This window comes from Sparus aurata, chromosome 2, assembly GCF_900880675.1.
Source record: "Sparus aurata chromosome 2, fSpaAur1.1, whole genome shotgun sequence".
NCBI classification, from domain to species: Eukaryota; Metazoa; Chordata; class Actinopteri; order Spariformes; family Sparidae; genus Sparus; species Sparus aurata.
This window is the reverse complement of record NC_044188.1, coordinates 29,777,635-29,797,204: the sequence shown is the minus strand read 5'-3', so window position 1 is coordinate 29,797,204 and position 19,570 is coordinate 29,777,635. Positions and strand designations below refer to the sequence as shown.

The 19,570-nt window shown below is 39.7% G+C and overlaps 3 protein-coding genes across 5 annotated transcripts; 1 reads left to right on the top strand and 2 right to left on the bottom strand.

The window, feature by feature from the left end:
- Window positions 1–940: 940 nt before the first annotated feature.
- On the bottom strand, window positions 941–4,561 carry LOC115596634 (uncharacterized). The gene is made up of 5 exons (XM_030441882.1): window positions 4,549–4,561; window positions 2,697–2,790; window positions 2,123–2,175; window positions 1,571–1,912; window positions 941–1,384 (listed from the first exon to the last, which is right to left on the bottom strand). The coding sequence occupies exons 1-5, from the start codon at window positions 4,559–4,561 to the stop codon at window positions 1,200–1,202; spliced, it is 687 nt and encodes a 228-aa protein (XP_030297742.1). The 3' UTR covers window positions 941–1,199.
- On the top strand, window positions 4,423–10,362 carry tekt1 (tektin 1). Of its 3 annotated transcripts, XM_030408860.1 has the most exons (9): window positions 4,423–4,585; window positions 5,331–5,519; window positions 5,604–5,769; window positions 6,606–6,734; window positions 6,854–7,000; window positions 7,196–7,421; window positions 8,190–8,386; window positions 9,891–10,053; window positions 10,297–10,362. In XM_030408860.1, coding segments are annotated over exons 1-8 (1,215 nt in total). In that variant the 5' UTR covers window positions 4,423–4,584; the 3' UTR covers window positions 10,051–10,053; window positions 10,297–10,362. The 3 variants fall into 3 exon arrangements, with proteins under 3 accessions (XP_030264720.1, XP_030264729.1, XP_030264713.1); XM_030408869.1 differs by lacking the exon at window positions 10,297–10,362 and having other exon boundaries at window positions 4,423–4,570; window positions 9,891–10,087; XM_030408853.1 differs by lacking the exon at window positions 10,297–10,362 and having other exon boundaries at window positions 9,891–10,087.
- Window positions 10,363–11,831: 1,469 nt separating this feature from the next.
- xaf1 (XIAP associated factor 1) lies at window positions 11,832–18,982 on the bottom strand. Its single transcript, XM_030408880.1, has 7 exons — window positions 18,861–18,982; window positions 17,386–17,521; window positions 17,241–17,297; window positions 14,486–14,714; window positions 14,319–14,386; window positions 12,283–12,528; window positions 11,832–12,189 (listed from the first exon to the last, which is right to left on the bottom strand). Exons 1-7 carry the CDS (start codon window positions 18,896–18,898, stop codon window positions 12,157–12,159), a joined length of 807 nt encoding a protein of 268 aa, XP_030264740.1. The 5' UTR covers window positions 18,899–18,982; the 3' UTR covers window positions 11,832–12,156.
- Window positions 18,983–19,570: the final 588 nt, after the last annotated feature.

The following is a 19,570-nucleotide window of genomic DNA, read 5'->3' as shown; positions in this document are numbered from 1 at the left end:
TGACTGAAGGCCACAAAGATGTTCACATGGTTCACATGTTATCTGTGATATTTGATTTAAATGTGACGTCTGACTCAGTTTGTCTCACATTACTTGAGTATTTCAGGACATCAGAGTCACACATGAAGATGTTTGACCTGATTAGTTCACAACTCCTGAATAAAGTGAACCGTAACGTGTTTATTGAACCTTTGAATGTTTGGTAGAGGCTGTTTTAGGTCATTCTTTGACTTTTTTATCCTCAGTGTTGTTCTTACATCGATCTCTAGACTACAGAACCTGTGTGGTGTTGAGTTTGCTGCTGTCTGGTTACAACTGGACTTTATTCTGTTTGGAGTGAAACAGCAGCTTCATCAGAAACTTGAGTCTCCTTCATGTCGACCCAAAAGGGTCCCAGCGGACCGATTCAACTTCTGATTCAAACATTCAGAGTTTTTATTTTTAATCCTCTGCACAGAAACAGATGAGGACGTTAAAAGTCTTAAAAAATCTAAATCTGAATACAAAAGGAAAGATTTTGACAAACAGCAATCATCCGTCACCACAGTCCCTCACAGATCCTCCAGTCACAGTCATGTTACACAGTTAAGTAACAGAAAGGTTCATTTTAACCTGCTGGAAATCAACAAGAGTCACATTTTATATTTAAGAGCAAAGTTATAAAGAGTTTCACAGAGTCAGAATGATTTACAGGAAGATCAGATTTTCAGTTTGGTTTTACAGACAATTTAAAAAAAAGAAGAAAAAAAGTGATAATATACAGCATGTACAGTTGATCAGTAGTCTGGTCACTGCTATCTGAATCGGAATCATTTTGATTAAGTTTCATTAAGTAAGTTTTCACGTATGCAGAATCTGCTCTGGTGTGTAGGTGCAAAAGAAAAAAACACTAAAGATCATTGAAGACGTCATAAAATATAAATTTTAATAGGATGTTTGACATGGATTGTTAAAGGTCACAGTACAGATGGATATTCTGTGGTCCAGCTGCAGGTGGAGTCATGCCCGCTCAGCAGGGAGAGCTCGTCCTGTAGCAGAGCCGGGATGATGGTGCTGAAAGCAGAGCTGAATTCCACAAATCAGGACCCTGGTGGAGGTTCCTGGGGAGTCCAGGTGCTAGAGGATGTAGTCATCACTGGTGCTGAGGCATTATGTTCTCAAGTTGTCTGTCCTTATGTCTCATTAAGATGTTGATCACACTATCCTCTCTGCTTCTGCTGAGTCCTCAACTGGAGTCTGAGGCAGAATTGTTCCTTATCAAACAGATGATGAACGAATAAAAGAAATACTACCACTGCTGCTGCCAGTCCCAGTCCACAGTATAGGATGACCCTTCCTGGACTTGCTGTGTTGGGTCTTTCAGGTTTGGGTCCATCCCTCGCTGCTGTAAAGAGACCAAACAACAGAAGAGGTGAAGTTGTGACATATTTTTCAGAGACTGTGAGAAAGAAGTGAAGGATTTTGGATTGTGGTTGTCCTGAATACTTTTCTTCAGGTTCTTATTGATCCAAAAAAGCTGCTGAATTGAACCTGTTAATAAAATTCTACTTCTTCTACTCAACCAACTTACCAGAGACGTTGAGCCGACATTCTCCAAAGTCCACACCATAGTTTGTCCTCACATCACAAAGGTCCTCAGTCCTCAGCCTGGACACATGAAGTCGTCTGTCTCTGAGGACGTCTTTGTCCCATGGGACTCGTCCTACAAACTGTTGATCCAGAGACTCTGGGACCTCAACACCTCCATGTTGACGAAACAGGACTGAGACTTTGTGATCTGCGTTCATCTCACAGAAGATAAAAAGGGAGTCAGGGGAAATGTCAGTTGTGCTTGTGAACATCCATTCCAGTGTGATGTTGTGGCTCTCCTCTGCCTGATTGGAGCTCTGTGCCACATTCACTACAAATGTTGCTGTTGAGGAGACGGAGAAGGAAAGTGAGGAGCAGACACACTGACAGCTTTAACATGGCAGCCTTTAAACTCCATGTACATGTTTCTGTGGACAGTTTAGTGACGTCTCAGAGCTGCAGAGACTTATCAACATCAACTGTTTGCTCACATGTGGGTCACTTTAACTGATTCATTGAATCCCAGTGTCATAAAGCGAAGCAGTAAACTAACCACAGACACAGTTGAGGCTGATGAGCAGCAGGATCCTGCAGATCATCTTCTCCCTGTGTGAGGACATAGAGGTGAAGAGTCATGTGATCACAGTTCAGTCCTCACATGAACCTCAACAACATCTGCAGTCAAAACAAGTTTGTTGAGGATTGAACTTTACTAAATGTGCAGCAGAATAAAAGACAAACAGGTTGAAATCCAGCGGCTGTTAGTGAAGTTCAGAAGACACAAAACAGAGTGAAAAAACAAGACTCCATCCCAATCCACATTCACATCACTGTCACACAGGACATCAGGAGCTCACAGCTGACAGTCTGACTAAATACTGATGAATGAACACGAAGAATTGACTTTTTACATTAAAGAAACATCTGAATGCTTTGTATTTTACACCAAATAATAATTAAAAAAAAAGCATAAATGATTGAGAAAGTGTCGTAGCAGATGCACAAAGTTTGTTAACTTTCTCCTCATGAACCAAGTCTTAAAATCACGTTGTTAAGGGAGTCTGGTAGTATGGCCATTCCTTGTGACTTCCCTTTTAACGTTGACCAAATCCGTGACTTTCACCCACAGATTAAAGGACTGACTGGGCACTGCTCCTGTTCTTCTCCTCTGCTGAGATCGAGCGGTCCAGTGCGCCCTCTGCTGGTCAAAGTCCTGCAGGCCTAGGTAGGAGCAGGGTCACACAGATGGAGGTGAACTTCAAACTCTGAACAAACCATCCATGAAGTGAGAGATCATTGATGTAAAGCAGATTAAATAGAGAGAGAGTTGAAACACTAGAACTGTCTCAGTAATGAATCAGAGCTGTGCAGTGGGTTAGTGGAGCTGTCTTTGATTAATCAAATAGAAAAACGTAACTAACAAAGAATTCTGTGCTATTTTAATAAATATCTGGCAAAATATGTGAAAAACTGATATTTATTAGCTAAATCCGCAAAGTTCATAATTCTAAAATAATCCCATAATATTCAGTCTTGTTTTTGTTGGAAGTCTACATCTGAACTGTCTGTGTGTGTTTATGAGGAGGTCCAACATTCAGTTCAGAGTGATAATTAGTCATAAACAAAGTTAAATTAGATAAAGTTAGAGTTAACTTTGTCATTTTTCTTGATGTCAGATTTCATCCAATGTATTTATTTGGTCTCTGTGGAAGATATTTTGAAGTGAACTTGGTGCATCTTCATGATTCTGTCAATTTACTGCAGATTTTGGGCAGGTCGTTATTTTGAGATATTATCATGATCAAACACTCCTGTTAGCTGCCAAAAGAAGTGAGTTTGACCCTGGACACTCCTCACGTGAACCATCTCTGTACACTAATAGTCCATAAAGGAAATAGACAAATGGGGCTCGGGCTGGTTAAACAACGTTAAATCTGGGACTATTGTGTGCCCACAAGGACCTATCTCCACCTCAACATCCTGGATCAGGTTGTAGCACTGGACAGGTGGACAGAGTGATGGTTGTAACCTCAAAACAGAAATTACACTTAAAACTTACACGTTGAACTGTGAACCACTGAAAACATTAGAAATCTGTAAAGAGACGTTTTTCTCTATTATTGTGATACATTATCCCTCCTGCACGTTGTGTGATGTTTTCACTTTTTCTGTTAGTGTTTTATTTTTTTAATAAGATTTTATTCACTGTCCAGATTTTATAACATATTGTTATATTTTATAACATACTTTCTCACATGGAGCTTTAAACGTTTCTTGCTGTAATGCTGCCGTTTAAAGTGAAATGAAGTGCTGCTCTTTTGTGTTTGTCCATTTAACATCCTCCACTGTCAGATCTCTAAAATGTCTCAGCTGGTTCAGTAAATCACTGTATGGAGAGTTTTCACTCTGTGTCGTCTGATGGGCATTGTTACAATACACTGCCTATCCTAATGTTCTGTTTATAATGTGTACATGCTGTAAATAAATCTATATTTGTATGAGAAATATTATTTTTTCTGTTCTGTGTGCATAAGCATGAAGATCTCAAAGACCCAGAAAGAAATACAGAGGACATTACAGTGTCCTGGTTACAGTTAGAACCGCTGATGTCCAGTGTATAATGGGGTTTCCATCCTGCCCAAGTTAATCAAATATTTTTTTAATTTTGTATTATTATTATTATTATTATTATTATTATTATTATTAAACGTCTCCGAATAAAAAAAAAAAACCGTATGTCATCATCAGGTTAGGCTCGGTAGCAAACAGTCCAAGGGTGGAAAAAAAAAAAAAGTCCAAGGGAGAGAAAAAAAAAAAAAACCGTGACGTAGGTCACTCGTTGCCATAGTGACCGTTTGTTTGGTTGCACTTTTAATAGCGCAGGAGGCCGAAGACTTTCAGAACATCAGAAGCAGCTAGTGAACTACATTTGGGAGTATACAACTACACAGAGGAAGATTTGCTCAGAAACGACCTTACATTTTGCCGTCATCTATATTGGGTAACTATAACTAAAGTGAGGATCAACACGTTCATAATTCTTGTTTCTGACAATATTTTGCTGGCTAACGTTAACAGCTAAGGCTAGCTAAGTTAACATGGGGCTAACGTTAATTTGTTATAGTAACAGTACTGTTAATAGCTATGAACACGAAGTAGTCTACACGAGTTTACAGCAATTCAACCTGTTTTTAAGGGCCCAACAGTTATTTTTTTCAATGGAGAATTCAATCTATCCTTCTCAATTAAGATAATGTAAAACAAAGAAAACAGAAATGATTATAAATCAATTACAAATTCAAAATATGACTGAAATCTCTTTGTTATTGACACGAAATGTTTGACATATATTGTCCATTTGTAATGGTAATGTAATTACATTTAACATTAAATAAATTCAATCCATACATAGAAAGTAATGGTAACATCAGGTCATTGTACAGCCTTCTTCATCACATTAGTTGGCAGACTTTATTCTCCTTACAAACCCTGGTGTTTCATTCACCAGGCAGCCGGCTGCTTCTCAAAGTTGTCCACAACTTCTTCCATTCAGCAATACATTAGCACAGATGTGTCTAAGTGTTCTTACTTCTTTCTGATATTTTTTACAGCAATAATCAGTGTGTGTGCAATAAAACCTGTAATTCTCATTTAGACATTTCCTCTGGTTCTTAAGTATTTTCAGTAGTCTTTCAGCTTTATGCAGCTCCATGTCTTCCAATACCTTGATTTATTTTCTCCCTACCTGCCAATCCTATCAGTGACAGACCACCACTGGAGAACAATGTCTGTCCCAGATCGCATTACCGGCAAAGGCGGTGGACCCAATCTAGCTGGTATTGAGGTAATGCGGAACCATTCGGAGCTCTTCAGAGCAGAATGCTTGAGACTGATTTCCGAGACTGACAAAGCAAGCAAACGCATGCAAATACAGGATAGCAATCAACTAGGTGAGTAGTAGAATAATAAGTCAGCTCTCTGTGCTTAGCACAAAGGACAATGTTGTTAGCAGCGTTTTTTCTTCTGCCATTCAGGTCAGCGGGTCAAAGACATCCAGTTTCTGAGGAAGGAGTTGGAGCTGAAGTTGGAGGAGGTTATTGTGGAGATTGATGACCTCATTGCATTGAAGAGCAGAGTGTTGAAAGCCCTTGAAGCCTGCAAAGAGGTGCTGAGAGTCACCGTTGTCTGTCTGGAGGAGAGGTTAGGCTGGAAAGTGACAGCGAATCTTGAACACACAAACTTCCCTCACAAGTCACTCATATCTATACGCATTTTTGATCGGGCCACAACTGTTAATGTAGAGTTATTCCTTCTGTCAAGTCCCAGCTTTCAACAGCACTATTTTTTGATATGAATATACTTGTGTAAAAAACAAATAAACAAAACAGTAAGCACAGTAAGCACTCAGTATGTTGAAAGCATTTATATCACATCCATCATGCATTTTCTACTCCCCTTATCCTGTTCAATGTGCCCATTTACTTGCATCCAAGTAAAGGCTATGTTTGGGAAAGACTGCAATTATCTATCATACATCACTATCTGTGTAAATGATGAAGAAAAAAGAAACATGTAAGAGGCAAAAGGCAGGAATGATGTATTTCTTCACTGCATTGTGGTGTCAGTTTCATAGAATTTCACAAGTGAAATTAAAAATTGACAAAAAAATTGTATAGAGATGTATCTTAGTGTCTCTTTTACCAACATTGAATGCAACTCAATGTCCTTGTGTGCCATCATTCTGATGTAAAATAGCCGGAAACCTGTAAATAGCCAAACTGCCAGAAAGCAAAACAGTCCTGGAGTTGATATGTTTAAAGGAAGGATACAATTATCGCACACTGAGTTCTTTTTAAATCTGTGTAAATCAGGTTTACACCACAGGGAGTTATCAAATACTCTAATGTCAGGGGAATCGGTTTTGAGTGCTTGTTAAACAAAGGATCAACATCTGGCACCAGTAGTGATATGAGATATATTGCTTCCTCTTGCAATACGCTATATATGATATGCTCTTTTTGTTGTGTTGCCTTCAGAATGAAACGTCCCCATTCTGAGAGGCTACATGACGAGGTGGACACAGAGCTGCTGAAGGAGAGAGAGCTTATTGAGGGAGTGGCTTCAGTCCTGCAGCGTGTAGTAGAGCAGATCATTGAACAAATTCGGTAAGGGAGATGGACAAGGTTAGATTATATGCAATTAAGAAAAGCAGTTTGGCTCTTTTATGTGAAATCAAATCGTTGCATAAAGTTGCCAGGAGGAAACATGTTGTTTTGTGTTCCAGGTTAAACCGATCCGGCAAGTATCACCTGGAGCATGATCTGAAGGACAAATTTGAGGCCCAGTGCATTGACAACTCCTGTGCCTTAATGACCACTCATTCTATCAACAACCTGCAAAAGTCCAAAAACACCAATGCTGCTCTGCCGAGGTGAACTGTCATGCTCCGACAGAAAGACGACAGAAAATTCATATAATGTCATTGAAAATTCACCATTTTTAGATGATCTGAAATGATTGCCAGTGTACACCTAGAAGAGGTCATACTCCTCAATATTTCTACATAGATTAGGGATGTCTGGAAATGTTCTAGGTCCTCATTAGCTATTTAACACCTTCCTCTCAGCCTGCCAGTGACTCCAAAGCAGTGGGAGAACATCTCAGACATCCACATTGCCAAAGTGGAGCAGCAGAAGGCCAACTCTCTGTCCCTACGGGCCCTGGCGGAGTCTCTTCTTGAGCAGACGGCTGCTGACATGCAGAAGCAGCTCCAGGCCACAACAGAAGCCTTTCAGCGGAATGTCCAGGAGATCAAGTCAGCCAAGAGCCAGATGGAGGATCAGCTGACCACGGTAAAGCAGATGATTGTATGCTTGGCAGAGAGGGAGGGGAGACAGAGTCAGGCAGTGGGGGACAGACGTCACAATGAATGTGAAAGAGAGTAGATTTGTTTGAATTATCATATCAGTTTTGAACCTTTATGAAAATGGGGATATTAATTGGCCATTTTCTTCTCCTAATTTATAGCATAAAACAGTATTTCATTGTATTTGCATAGTCAGTACACGCACAAAATGTGTTTTGTCGTTAACAGCATATTCATTAAAAAACTATTTAAGTCATTCTCTGCCCTTAAAACACTATTTTATGCGATAGTCAATCCACTGCAGAAAGATCACATTTTGCAGAGCAACTATAGTCACAAATGAATAACAGGATCATAGTAAAGGCTGAAACATATTATACCAGTAAAACAAGTAGAAAGAAGTCATAAAGTCAGCAAACCCATTCATCAATGTCAGTTACATAGCAATGTCTGTCTAAAGTTTGCAAACAGTTTACTGAATTAAGCAGAGGTGCATTTTGTGAACGAATTAGCATTCGGTCTATAAAGTGTCTGGCTTCATATCTATATTTAAGTGGGACAAACCTTCATAACATTATAAAAACGAACACGTTCAGTTCAAAAGTTCATCAGCCTGGGCCACATCATTTAACTGGCAATACATTCTCTGAGCTCAGATTAATATTTATATTTGTACAACAGTTTTTATGCTGATATTCCTACTAATTTTAATTAATATGGACTCACCCTGATGTGACACCTCTTTCCCCTTTAGATTATGTCTGAGATAGCTGGCCAACAGAGGATCAGAGAGGATCTCCAAGTGGCTATCACAGAGAATGAGCACTGTCTAAGTTTGGCCCAGGCCCGACTGGATGTGCGTCGCAACAGACCTGCCAGAGAGCAGTGCCACGATCCAGCACAGTCCCAGCTTCTCGTTGAGATCCAGCAGCTCACCCTTCAAATCAGCAGGTAAGGCCAGGACACACTCGCCTCTGATGTAAAGAGATGTACTCAAAAGGGACACAGCGAAATGTAATAGTGCCTTTGTGGACACCAACGATAGCAGTTGCTAGATTCCAAGGCTACAATATACAGCCGTGGTCAAGTGTTCATATGTAAATGTATATGTCAAGGCTGTCTTGAGTTCCAATGATTTCCACTACTCTCATTTTTTCTGAGATGGAGTAAGTATAAAACATACATACCAAAAAACGTTCATGAAATTTGGTTCAATAATGAATTTATTATAGGTCCTCTGCAATTGTGACTACATATACACTTAGTTAATATTCTATTCTATTCTATTTTAATTTGAAAATAATCCTCCTCCGTGATTATTACATTTACTTTCTTTAGAGCACCAGATTCTCTGGCAGAAAAACAGCCACACAACGTAACAGGCCTCACCTTCTCTAACCCAAAGATATGTTTTCCTCAGCTGCAATCTTCAGTTGAGCTTTAGGCTGCCATGTCTGGAGAAAGGGCTTCTTTCTTGCAAGGCAGTCTCTCAGCTCATACAAAACCTGCTTAATTGTGGACAATGACATCTGTCCTCCAGCAGCTTCTAATTAATTGTGGACTTGCTTTTTGGTGTTTTTTGTTGACTCTTGACTGTTCTGACCAGTTTCCTCTGAGCAGCAGGTAATAGTTTGTGTTTTCTTCCCGATCATGGCAGTGACACACATGTGCCATGCACTTTATACTTACAAACAATTGTTGATCTTGGGACCTGTAACTGCTTTCTAATGGCTCCAAGTTGCTTTCCTGACTTGTTTAAGTCAATAATACACTCTTTCAGATCAGTGCTGAGCTCCTTAGATTTTTTTTTTGGCTGAGTTTTAGGGGTGTATCAAACAAGCGCTATTAAAATTGGTCAAGAAAAGTCATCAACTGTTATCAGTCATGTCACAGAAGAAGTTAAGAGGCCATGCTACACAGAACATTTGATTGACCCACCAGATTTGGTCAAATTTTCAGAAGACCTATGATAAATTCATGATTGAATAAAACTTCATGAACGTTTTTTGTTAACAAGGAGTATGTGTACCACTCATTCCATCACAGGAAAATGAGACTTCATTGGAACTCAAGACTGCCATGATATACTGTACATGTTCTTTACAAGTGTATGTAAACTTTTGACTTTTCGACTGTAAATATAAGAATTGAAAAATTATGATGATGGAAATATTCATGTAAGAATGTAAGAAAGTATATTCAACAGCATATTGAAGGTTTTCTAATAGGAACATCATCATCACCATTATTATTATTATTATTATTATTATTGTAACACTTATTATCATAAACTGTATTAAAATTTAAACTCTACAGAAAGTACCTTCCATGTTGTTAATGGGAAGTTTGGGTGGATTGCATAGACTGATGTCCAATTTTTTTTTATATTGACTGATGTATTTTTAAAGATATATCCATCCGGCATCATGTGACATCTTTATCTCTGTCCTGCCAGACTGCGTGAGGCAGTGGCCCAGTCAGAGATGGAGCAGAGGGCTCTGGTTAGCTGCCAGCTGGAGCTTCAGGAAAACATTGAGGTCAAGGCCAGCGCTCTCTACATTGATGAGGTCGTCTGTGCTCAGCACAGGGAGACCACTATCATACATAACTTCTGAGAGGTCAGCAACAATAAAGATCTACATTTACATAGTATGTTTTTCAAAATGCTGTTATCTAAAATGGATTACAAAATATATGTATGAATCTAGTTTCACTTGCATATGGTCTAAACATGGTTTCCCTTGTTTTTTCTCTTTTTGTTTCATCGGATCAATGATCTGTAATGGTAACTGGCTTCAATCCATTTAGTTTGTTTGTCCGTCTGATCTAATTTCAAAATTATTGTAACACATTTTTTCAAGAATGAGCTGTGGCAGACTTGTATCTGTTTATTTTGTCAATGAATCAAATAAAAAAAAATATGTCCATTTTTCCCTCCATCATTTATAATGTAGCAAAGTTGCAATCAGTAAAAGTAAAAAAGATGATCAGGGTAGAGTTGCATCAGCTATTGTATTCACTAAGTGGAGATTTGGACTGCTGGGAGAAGGAGGTTTTCAGGCCCGGAACAGGGCCTAAGGAGAAATGCTGATTTGTGCACCACACAAACTAATTTAGCCCCCCCCCCCCCCCCCCCCCCCCCCCGGATTTAACTAAGCAAACAGGTAAGTGCCATTTTATTGGACAATTACTGCAGTGATTAATATGTTTCAGCTGGCAACAAATTATTTAACCCGAACTGATGCAGTGAGTAGCATCTCATTTCTTAAACAACCATGTCATAAGACATCCTGTGGGTGCGGAAAAGACTTTACTCTGTTTTACAAGGGGCAAATTTTGACCTGCATCAAGCAAAGAAAACAACTAAGGACGTTGCTGAAACCACGAAAATTGGGTTAAGCACTGTCCAACACATTATTAAACCCTGGTTAGATAGTAGTGAACCATTATCTTCAAAGCAGAAATGTGGTCGGAAAAATATCTTGAATAATCATGATAGGAAATCACTTAAATGTTTGGTGACATCAAATCATAGAAAATCAACAGCAGAACTTTCGGTTATGTTTAATAGTGAAAGTAAAAGCATTTCCACACACACAATGTGAAGAGGGGATTGGGACAAAACCACTTATCAGTGAGGCTAACCAGAAAAAAAGGCTTCAATTTTCCAGGGAGCTTAAAGATTTGACTCTGGAGCAATGGAAAAGAGGTAATGTGGTCTGATGAGTCCAGATTTTAGTGATGGTGCATCAGGGTAACTCTTGCAGTTTCATTCACACTTCAAATAACACAAAAACGATGCTCATCCGTGAAAATCGGTCCTACTGAACAAAACGTGCAAGTATCATAAACTTATGTTTGTCACACAGTCTATTCTCTGTAATAATTAAAAATCCAAATATAAAAATCCTATAGGATTTTTGTCGAGGGAACTAGGGCAATGCTAACTTCCAGGTTAATCAACAATATACATCATCCCTGCAGATATAAAAGACATAGACTTCATGCAGAATGACCAAATATGTCATGTGAAATAATCTCAGTATGTTACAAGAACCTGTATCTTAACAAACATATCTTAATCTTACATGTACTAATATATATATATATATATATATATATATATATATATATATATATATATATATATATATATATATATATATATATATAAATATAAATATATATGTACTTGAAATCTGATACAATTCTATACAAACTTAAATGGATGAGCGGTGGTGTTTTTTCTTTGCTGCTACTGTGCGACCTCAGTCAATCTCATGAGCAACTGTATCTGTCTGGTCAGATGAATAGTGGTCCCTGACAATGAAAAATGCTGTGTGTGATATTTCCTCTCACAACATTACATTCATAGGTTTACAAAAGGCAACTAGCATCAGTAGTTCAGTAGCTGTATTTGTATTGATACACTGATACATTACAAAGTTGTCAGGAGTGTTAAATTTACTTACAGATGGTGATATTCTGAACCACTTTCTCTTCATGTGAGCACACTGCAAGTCATGTGATCACTAACTAAAAATAAAAGTGACCAAAACTAAAAACAAAATGTAAACCTTCAAGAAGATATAAGAAACTGAAGAAGGCTAGTAATAAATTTATATTTGAACAGCCTAAATTGTTGTTCTTCTTCTTCCATTCTTGAGACATCGAACAAAGATCACTGAAGCAGCACATCCATTCTGAGTAGCTCTCTCTCTTTACTTTAAGAGAATGTGGATTTGGCACTTCACCTACAAACACACAGAGAGCAGGGGGGAACACCTCTTACCATGTGAACTATTCAATCATGTACATGCAAACCTTGTGTGATGCAGGAAGCTTACCTCATGCCAACGCAGTGTGCACAGGGGCAGAGCCAGATGACAGTGGGGACAGGTGCTAATCTGGTCTGGGTCACCTCTATCACCCCAGGGACCACCGTTCGGTCTGTCTGACAGGGAGGCTACCTTGTAGGCGCTGCTTAGACTGGCAGCAGTGGCCCCTCCTCTGTAGAGATCGTCCTCTTCCTTCTCCTCCTCCTCTGGCTCATCCTCTTCATCATCAGACCTGTCTGCTGGAACACACTCCCGCTGGTTCAGAGGATACAGACAAAAGTTAAACTCTATTGACCGGGGACTGAAAAGATTTTGTGCAAGTGGATTTGGGCTTAAAGGTACAACAAGTACCAAGGAACCTTTCACTGGTTCTGAAACAGTCGCAATTTAATACTGATGCCTCTATATGACCTACAAAAGGGTTAGGGTTAGATGGTGGATTTGCGATTTCTATGAAGATCAAGGTCAGATGAAGTCCAATCCGGGTTAAATTAGTCATGATATTAAAACACTTTTTTTATGGTGGCGTGCTGAAGATGAACTGAGGAGTCTCACAGCCTGAAGGAAGAAGCTGCTCTGTAGTCTGGTGGTGCAGCTGTAAAACAAAGTTTACTGTTTTTTTCCTAAGCCATGAAACACACCTTTACTCAATTCAAAACACTCTCTGGGGTCTTACCGCCACAGCCTTACTTGGTCTGGTATGACCAATAGCTTAAGGTGGCTAAAATTAGCTAAAGTTAAAAACGTTCATTAAATATGAATTTATTACTAAGTCATGTTGTTAACCTACTGACTCTTTTATTTTTCTGCTTTAATTACATTTTGGCATGATCTGGCAAGTCCAATCATTTCTTATTCACACGTCCAGAAACATTATCATTTAATTGTAGTTTTTTCATGTAGCACATAACCTATGTTTGTTTTGCAGGAACTGTTCCACCAATCTCTCTATAAAAGCAAGGAATCTCTGTCTGTCTGTGTGTCTGTGTGTGTGTGTGTGTGTCTCTGCAGATCAGGACCAGACTGACCTGAGATTTTCGACATGGCTGCTGCGGGATTTAAGGGTGTGCAACGTCGGATTTGTTTGGACTACAACGTTAATTAACAAATTATTTCATAAAGTATTTACCAATTCCACTAGCATTGTCAACCATAGCCACCATAGCCACGTGTGCACCAGAGCTAATCACTGCAGTGGTTCGGTCCCATTCTGTGCATCTAAACTGACTGTTGTGGATTAATGAGACTGAACGAGTCCGTACCGAGTCTGTTCCCGTCTGAAGTCCTGTGCTAAAGTTGTGGGAGGGACGGCGGCGAAAGAGTGACGGCAGCAGTGACGGTGATAGAGACAACGAGTTTTGAGAGTTGAGAGATTTGTGACAGCGTATTTGGAGTGTATAGTTAGTGTATTATGCAGCGTTTGGTGTAGTGTGTTTACAGTGTAGTGTGTTTAGTGTGTAGTGGAGTCCTTTTTTTGTGTTGTGAGTCAAAACAATGAGGAGACTGCTGAATGTGAAGCAGGCAGGAAGGAGCTGAGGGAGACCTGAGCCTGAGGCATTGCCTGTAAATAGTTACATATATAACTTTGTAAATTTCAAAAACTTATGCACAAATTTAGCAAACAACAATTTATATTTACATAATAAGTAATAAAAATGGTTCGTTAAACATATTTGTGGTTTTCACAGTAAAAAATCTAACTTTTACCTACTCGGATTTTATGTTTTTTTTGTGATTTTAGGTCCATTGTGGTAATACAGTATGTCAAAATGAAACAATAACTCTACAGTCACACATGTGAGGTTGTGATGAAAATAATGACACAAAACAAGGCAAGGTAAATCGTTTTTAAGGTGAAATATAATGGTAAAATCAAAAGTAGTCAAAAACGGCCAATTATATACCTGACGTCCCACCTTCAAACACAGCCTCATTTGGCCATTCATGAAAACGCTACTTAACCTCCCACTTTTCTACGGGAATACATACTTCCTACAGGCAATGCACTAGTATGTAAAAAAATACAAAAAAACAATCACGTATACCTCATGTTCCTCCACCTCCTCAGGTGGGATCGATGCCATACATCTGCCACAGTTCACTGTTAATGTTGCTGTGAAAAGAAAGAAGAAGAAGCATAGTAGTAGTTAAATGTGTGTTCTGGAAGTTAATTTGGGTTTGTGTCAAAGCCTTTAATCCCACATTCCCTTACTGTTGTTTGCTGGTTTTTTACTAGTAGTCTGAGGAGGACCCGCGCCATTGACAGTATCTGAGCAAGTTAAGCCGTGCTCGGCCTGATCCCTCAGGGTGACGTAGCGACCGCAGTCCCTGCAGAGCTCGGTGCGACTCCCGCACACCAGCTGGTGTTCGTCTAGCTGCTTCCACGGCAGCTCCAGCTCACAGAAGTGACAGCTCTGTGGACGCTCCACACACTCATCGGACTGGGAAACAAAAGCAGGCGTTAACAGGGCGTTAAACTATGTTTAACTATGACAACAATTCAGTCAGCTTGTGCTGCTCTTCTGGAGACTTTCACACCTTTACAAAAAAATAAAGAAACATCATGTAGAAAATGGCATTTTGGGTGATTTGGTGCCCAGCACAGGTACTGAGTGTAACACCACTGTCATAAATACAAATCCCAGGTTTGTAACAATTTGTCAGGCATAATGCATGTGCTGACTATAAACATAACATATTACTTCATAACAATGTTTTTTCTTGAAAACTTTCATCTTGAAGTGGACATGTAACACTGCGATCCTTCCCTCTCACTTTAAGTCAGATTTTAAGCTACAAGTGATTGGGCAGGCTGTGACAGACACACCAGTCACTCCATTACAAGAAATTGTACACTTAAAATCATTTTTAAAACTTATATTTAGGTAAAACTGAATGCTGCTTTAAATCAGAGATTAAAAAGTAGAATTGAAATCAAATCAATATTATCGATCCTTGAAGACTTCTTTGAAATTTTCTGACTACTGACACAAGATAGTCAGTAAAGTAGTCCCGCCTTCAGTTCTGTGATTTCTTCACATCACAGGTACGTCATCCTGTCACGAATTAGCATAATTTATATCTACAGTATAGTAGAGATGCACCGATCGATCGGCAACCGATCGCAATCGGCCGATAATGCCCCTATCGGTTTTGATCGGAGTTCTCAAAATAGATCACATCAGGCCGATCAGATGACGTTTAAGTATAAAGACAGTGCATTAACTGCATGCAGGGAGGGAATTTCATGGCCGCCGTTGCCCCGCGCCACAGTGGCCTCTGTGCCCCTGGCCCGGTCAGCGTAGCGAGCTTGCCCTGAATTACAGCCACCTGAGTGCACAGTAGTCACTCACAGTAACTTCATTGAGTCCGCGGTTCGCGCAGGTGGAGTCTCATCATCACGATGATCTCACGTGAAAGCCTCTCAAACAGCAGCAGCGTCTCAAAACAGAAGAACGAAACTTACAGCACAGCGAGCGAGCTCAGCGTAACGATGATACGTAACTGACTTATGTGGTAGGATTTAGTCCGGTAAAGTAGGAAATATATTCACAGATTCGAACTTCTCGGATCAATAACTCATAAGTGAAACCTTGTTAAAACACAAACGACGGCTCTTTTCTACCGTAGTAAGGTAGACAACGAGCTACAACCGTATGTTAATCAAAACGAGCGGCTGGACATTAACTCTGGTCTGTATGGTCAGCCGGCTGTGAGACGAGGGCGCAGGGACCGTCTACAAAGTGCAACACCGAAAAGAGAAACTAAAAAAAATTCAATAACTTCACTTTTATTCAGAGTGTAGTGTCACCAAAATCACTCCACACATCAGTGGTCTCCTGTTGGTTATTCTACAATTTTTTGTTTGGAAAAAATGTGCTTTGCCATAATTTGGGGGAATTTCTATTGGGAGAAATATTCAATAACACTAATATTCAGTGTGGTGTCACAAAAATCACCTCACTCTAACCCTACTTAACAAAAACTACTTTCTAATGTAACTTTAACTTGCTTTTGGTATTAAAAAATGTTTTAATACACAATCCATGTCTTATTATAAATTAGGATGTTATGGTATCGGTCTGAAAGGTATATCAACACATTTTACTCAGTGGCCTTTGTGCCCTGTCATGTGGCCTTGGTGCCCCTGAAAAAAAGTGAAGGCCAAATGGACTTGCCCCTAAAATGACAAAATTCCCTCCCTAACTGCATGCATTCCCACTAGTAAGCTACAGTTACTCTATGTAAGCTGAGTCCAAGTTGTCTCTAAGAGAGTCTCTAGAGTGTGAAATATTGCACATTGCCTCAGCCTGCAATAAAACGGTGGTCAATTCATGATACTTTCTCATCTCCTAATTTTTATACTTAATAATACAATGTCAATGTTGTGTAAAAAGAATCATTAATTTAATATATATGAGAGTTACAAAAGACAACAATATAGAAAAATTTATGGATTTGACGCTGTGATCGGTGATCGGCAATATCGGGATCGGCAGATACTGCTTTTGGTGATCGGTGATCGGTGATCGGCCCCAAAAATCCTGATCGGTGCATCTCTACAGTATAGTCAAACTAGAAGCGAAGCTAACTGGAAGCTGCACACATGCTGGAGCCGACCAGAGACACAGAGTGTGACTGAGGCTGTGTCCGAAATCACTCACTACTCCCTATATAGTGCACTCAAAGTATCCCACAATGCATCGTGAAAAGTAGTGTACAACCGATGGTCACTAACCAAGCAAAATGCACCATCATGCATTGCGCTGCGGATGAACACATGGAAGTTTCAATTCACGTTTCAACTGTGCGACAGTAGTGACGTGTGTTCAGCAGGGGGTTCTTAAAGAGACAGGAGCAAAAACAAAGCGGCTTACAATGAAGCGTAACAGGAAGCTTCTTTAGTAAACCTATTCTATGGGTTTGTCCGTTTTGCCACAACTGACAAAAGTCCCCCCTGGACTCACCTGATGATCTGCTAGGCGACAACGTTCCATCTTCCGGTTACACTTGGAGCATCTCACCTGCAAACAAACAAGAAAGTTAAACCTGCAGAGAATACACTGACATGTAGTGCCTGTGTGTGTGTTTTTGTGTGTACAGTATGTAAACCTGTGTGTGTTGCTCCTCTCTGTGCTGGCTCAGTTGATCTTTGGGAACGGCTTCATCACAGTCGGGACAGAGACACAAGAAGCGGCTGCAGTGTGTTTCATGCAGAGCGAAGTTGGCTTCTGCAACCTCTTTGTGGCTTTAAGAAAGAGGAGGACAGAGGGTCATATTCTGCCCTGTCTATTTGGGGAAAGTTAAGTTTACACACACACACACACACACACACACACACACACACACACACACAACTCTAAAGAGCTAAATGGGTGGCTACAGCTTGATTGCCTATCATCACTGTATCATTGGACACTACTTTGTGTGAGTATTAAGTAATGTTACCTTCAGGTCAATATGTCCATCCTTTGTTACTTGTTGGGCTTTGCCATGTTGTGCTATCAGCATATTATTTGAGCATGAAGTACCTTTGCGGTTATTGGGAAGAATATTCCGGAGAGTATTTGTCGTTGATTTGGATTGTTACAATAATAATAAACACATGTTTGCATAAAGCAAGCATATGTGTTCGATCCCATGACGATAACAGTATTAAAAAACTTGAGAAATATCCCTTTAAGGTACTTCTAGAACAGATAAAAATGTGAGACTATTTTGCCAACATGTCATCATGATTAATGCCATGATTGTCGATGGTTCTAATCTTAAACTGATATATTTACAACAATACTGATGACATTTTTCCAAACATTGTGCTCATGTAGTAAAACCTGTGATCTACAGTACACCACAACATTGGAGCCACACTAAAACTCCAAAGATAAAAGGTCACAAGGCACTCTTTGACCTTTGCCGTAGTGTTCCTTTAGCTGTCTGAGCTTGAGAGTATGGGTGGATACAGCTTTCACTATTGGGGACTTTCACAATTTACTGATTTCAATTCTGTACTTACTGACTCAGAGAGCAGGACTGGTTTTTGTAATACACGAGACAGATCACAGACAAAAAAAAACAACAACACAAAAACAAAAACAAAACAAAACTCTGTGAAATGTTTGAATCAGTGTACCAACAGGATTTCTCCCACTGCTGAACCTTTCTCTTTCACCTGTTGGAAAAACACTGATCTCGTTGAAAGTGAAAGTGAACAGTTTGGTCCATTGATGTCAAGTTTTATGTCTTGGCTGATCCGCCCTGATAGTTACAATCACTTACTGCCAGCTCAAGCAGAACATGCCATGGTTAGATATTACTGGCACAATATAAGGAGTGCGGCTTTAACTACTTGATCTTACTTCTGGTTGTATGTTGTCAAGAGTTTGTTCGTTTTAAAAGCTTTATAAATTATACTGACAGAAATCCTTTTTTTCTCACTGAGCTCCACCTAAGAGCGGCTCCGAGTCCACACTTGTTTACTTCCGACACAGCCTCCCACATTCTGATCAAATCGATCTTAAACAGATTTTTTAAATGTCACTTCGTGTTTCACCCCCAAGAAACTCTCACATCGAGTTAAATCTCACCATAGGCCGCATGTGCGCGTCGCTTCCTCCGGATCCATCGACAGATATCTTTAAACAACGCTCAACTGACAATGAGGAAAATGGTTCTGGCGTTCACACTTGCCGGCCCGTTTCAGCAGAACAGAAAGTGAAACATCTATACCAGAGCACCGCTTGTGCTTTACATTTCTACCGCGAGATGGCGCCAGATATCCCCTGCCATGGTTATGTCTGCACCTGTGCGACTCCACATCTGCCAGGCGCTTTATGGATCTAAACCTCGGACAGTTTTCAGTTGTTATCAGTCTCTGCTGAGCTCAGTGCTGATTAGCTTTTAAGAATAACAACCACCTCTGCTGTGGAAGAAGGTGAAATGAACTTGCATTTAGATAAGACAGAGAAACATTCTTATTGTAAGCAACAAAATAAAATAAAAAAAACAAAATTCATTTATTCAAACATTATCATAACGTTGCATGTTTAATTAATGACTTCTAACCATTCCTTTTTCCACCCATGATCAGAAAGTAGATATGTCCTGTTGACAAAATTCCTATGAGGGCAGGCCTCACCCAGGAGAGCACAGCTGAAAACACGCAGGCCTAAATTATCAATTACAATGAAGAGGAAATAACATGTGGACAGTGCTGCTTTCACTCAGTAGATGAAGGATGTGGACGCTTCTCCCATCACTGCAGCCACTGAACTCCCAGCAAATGTAAGAAAGTTAG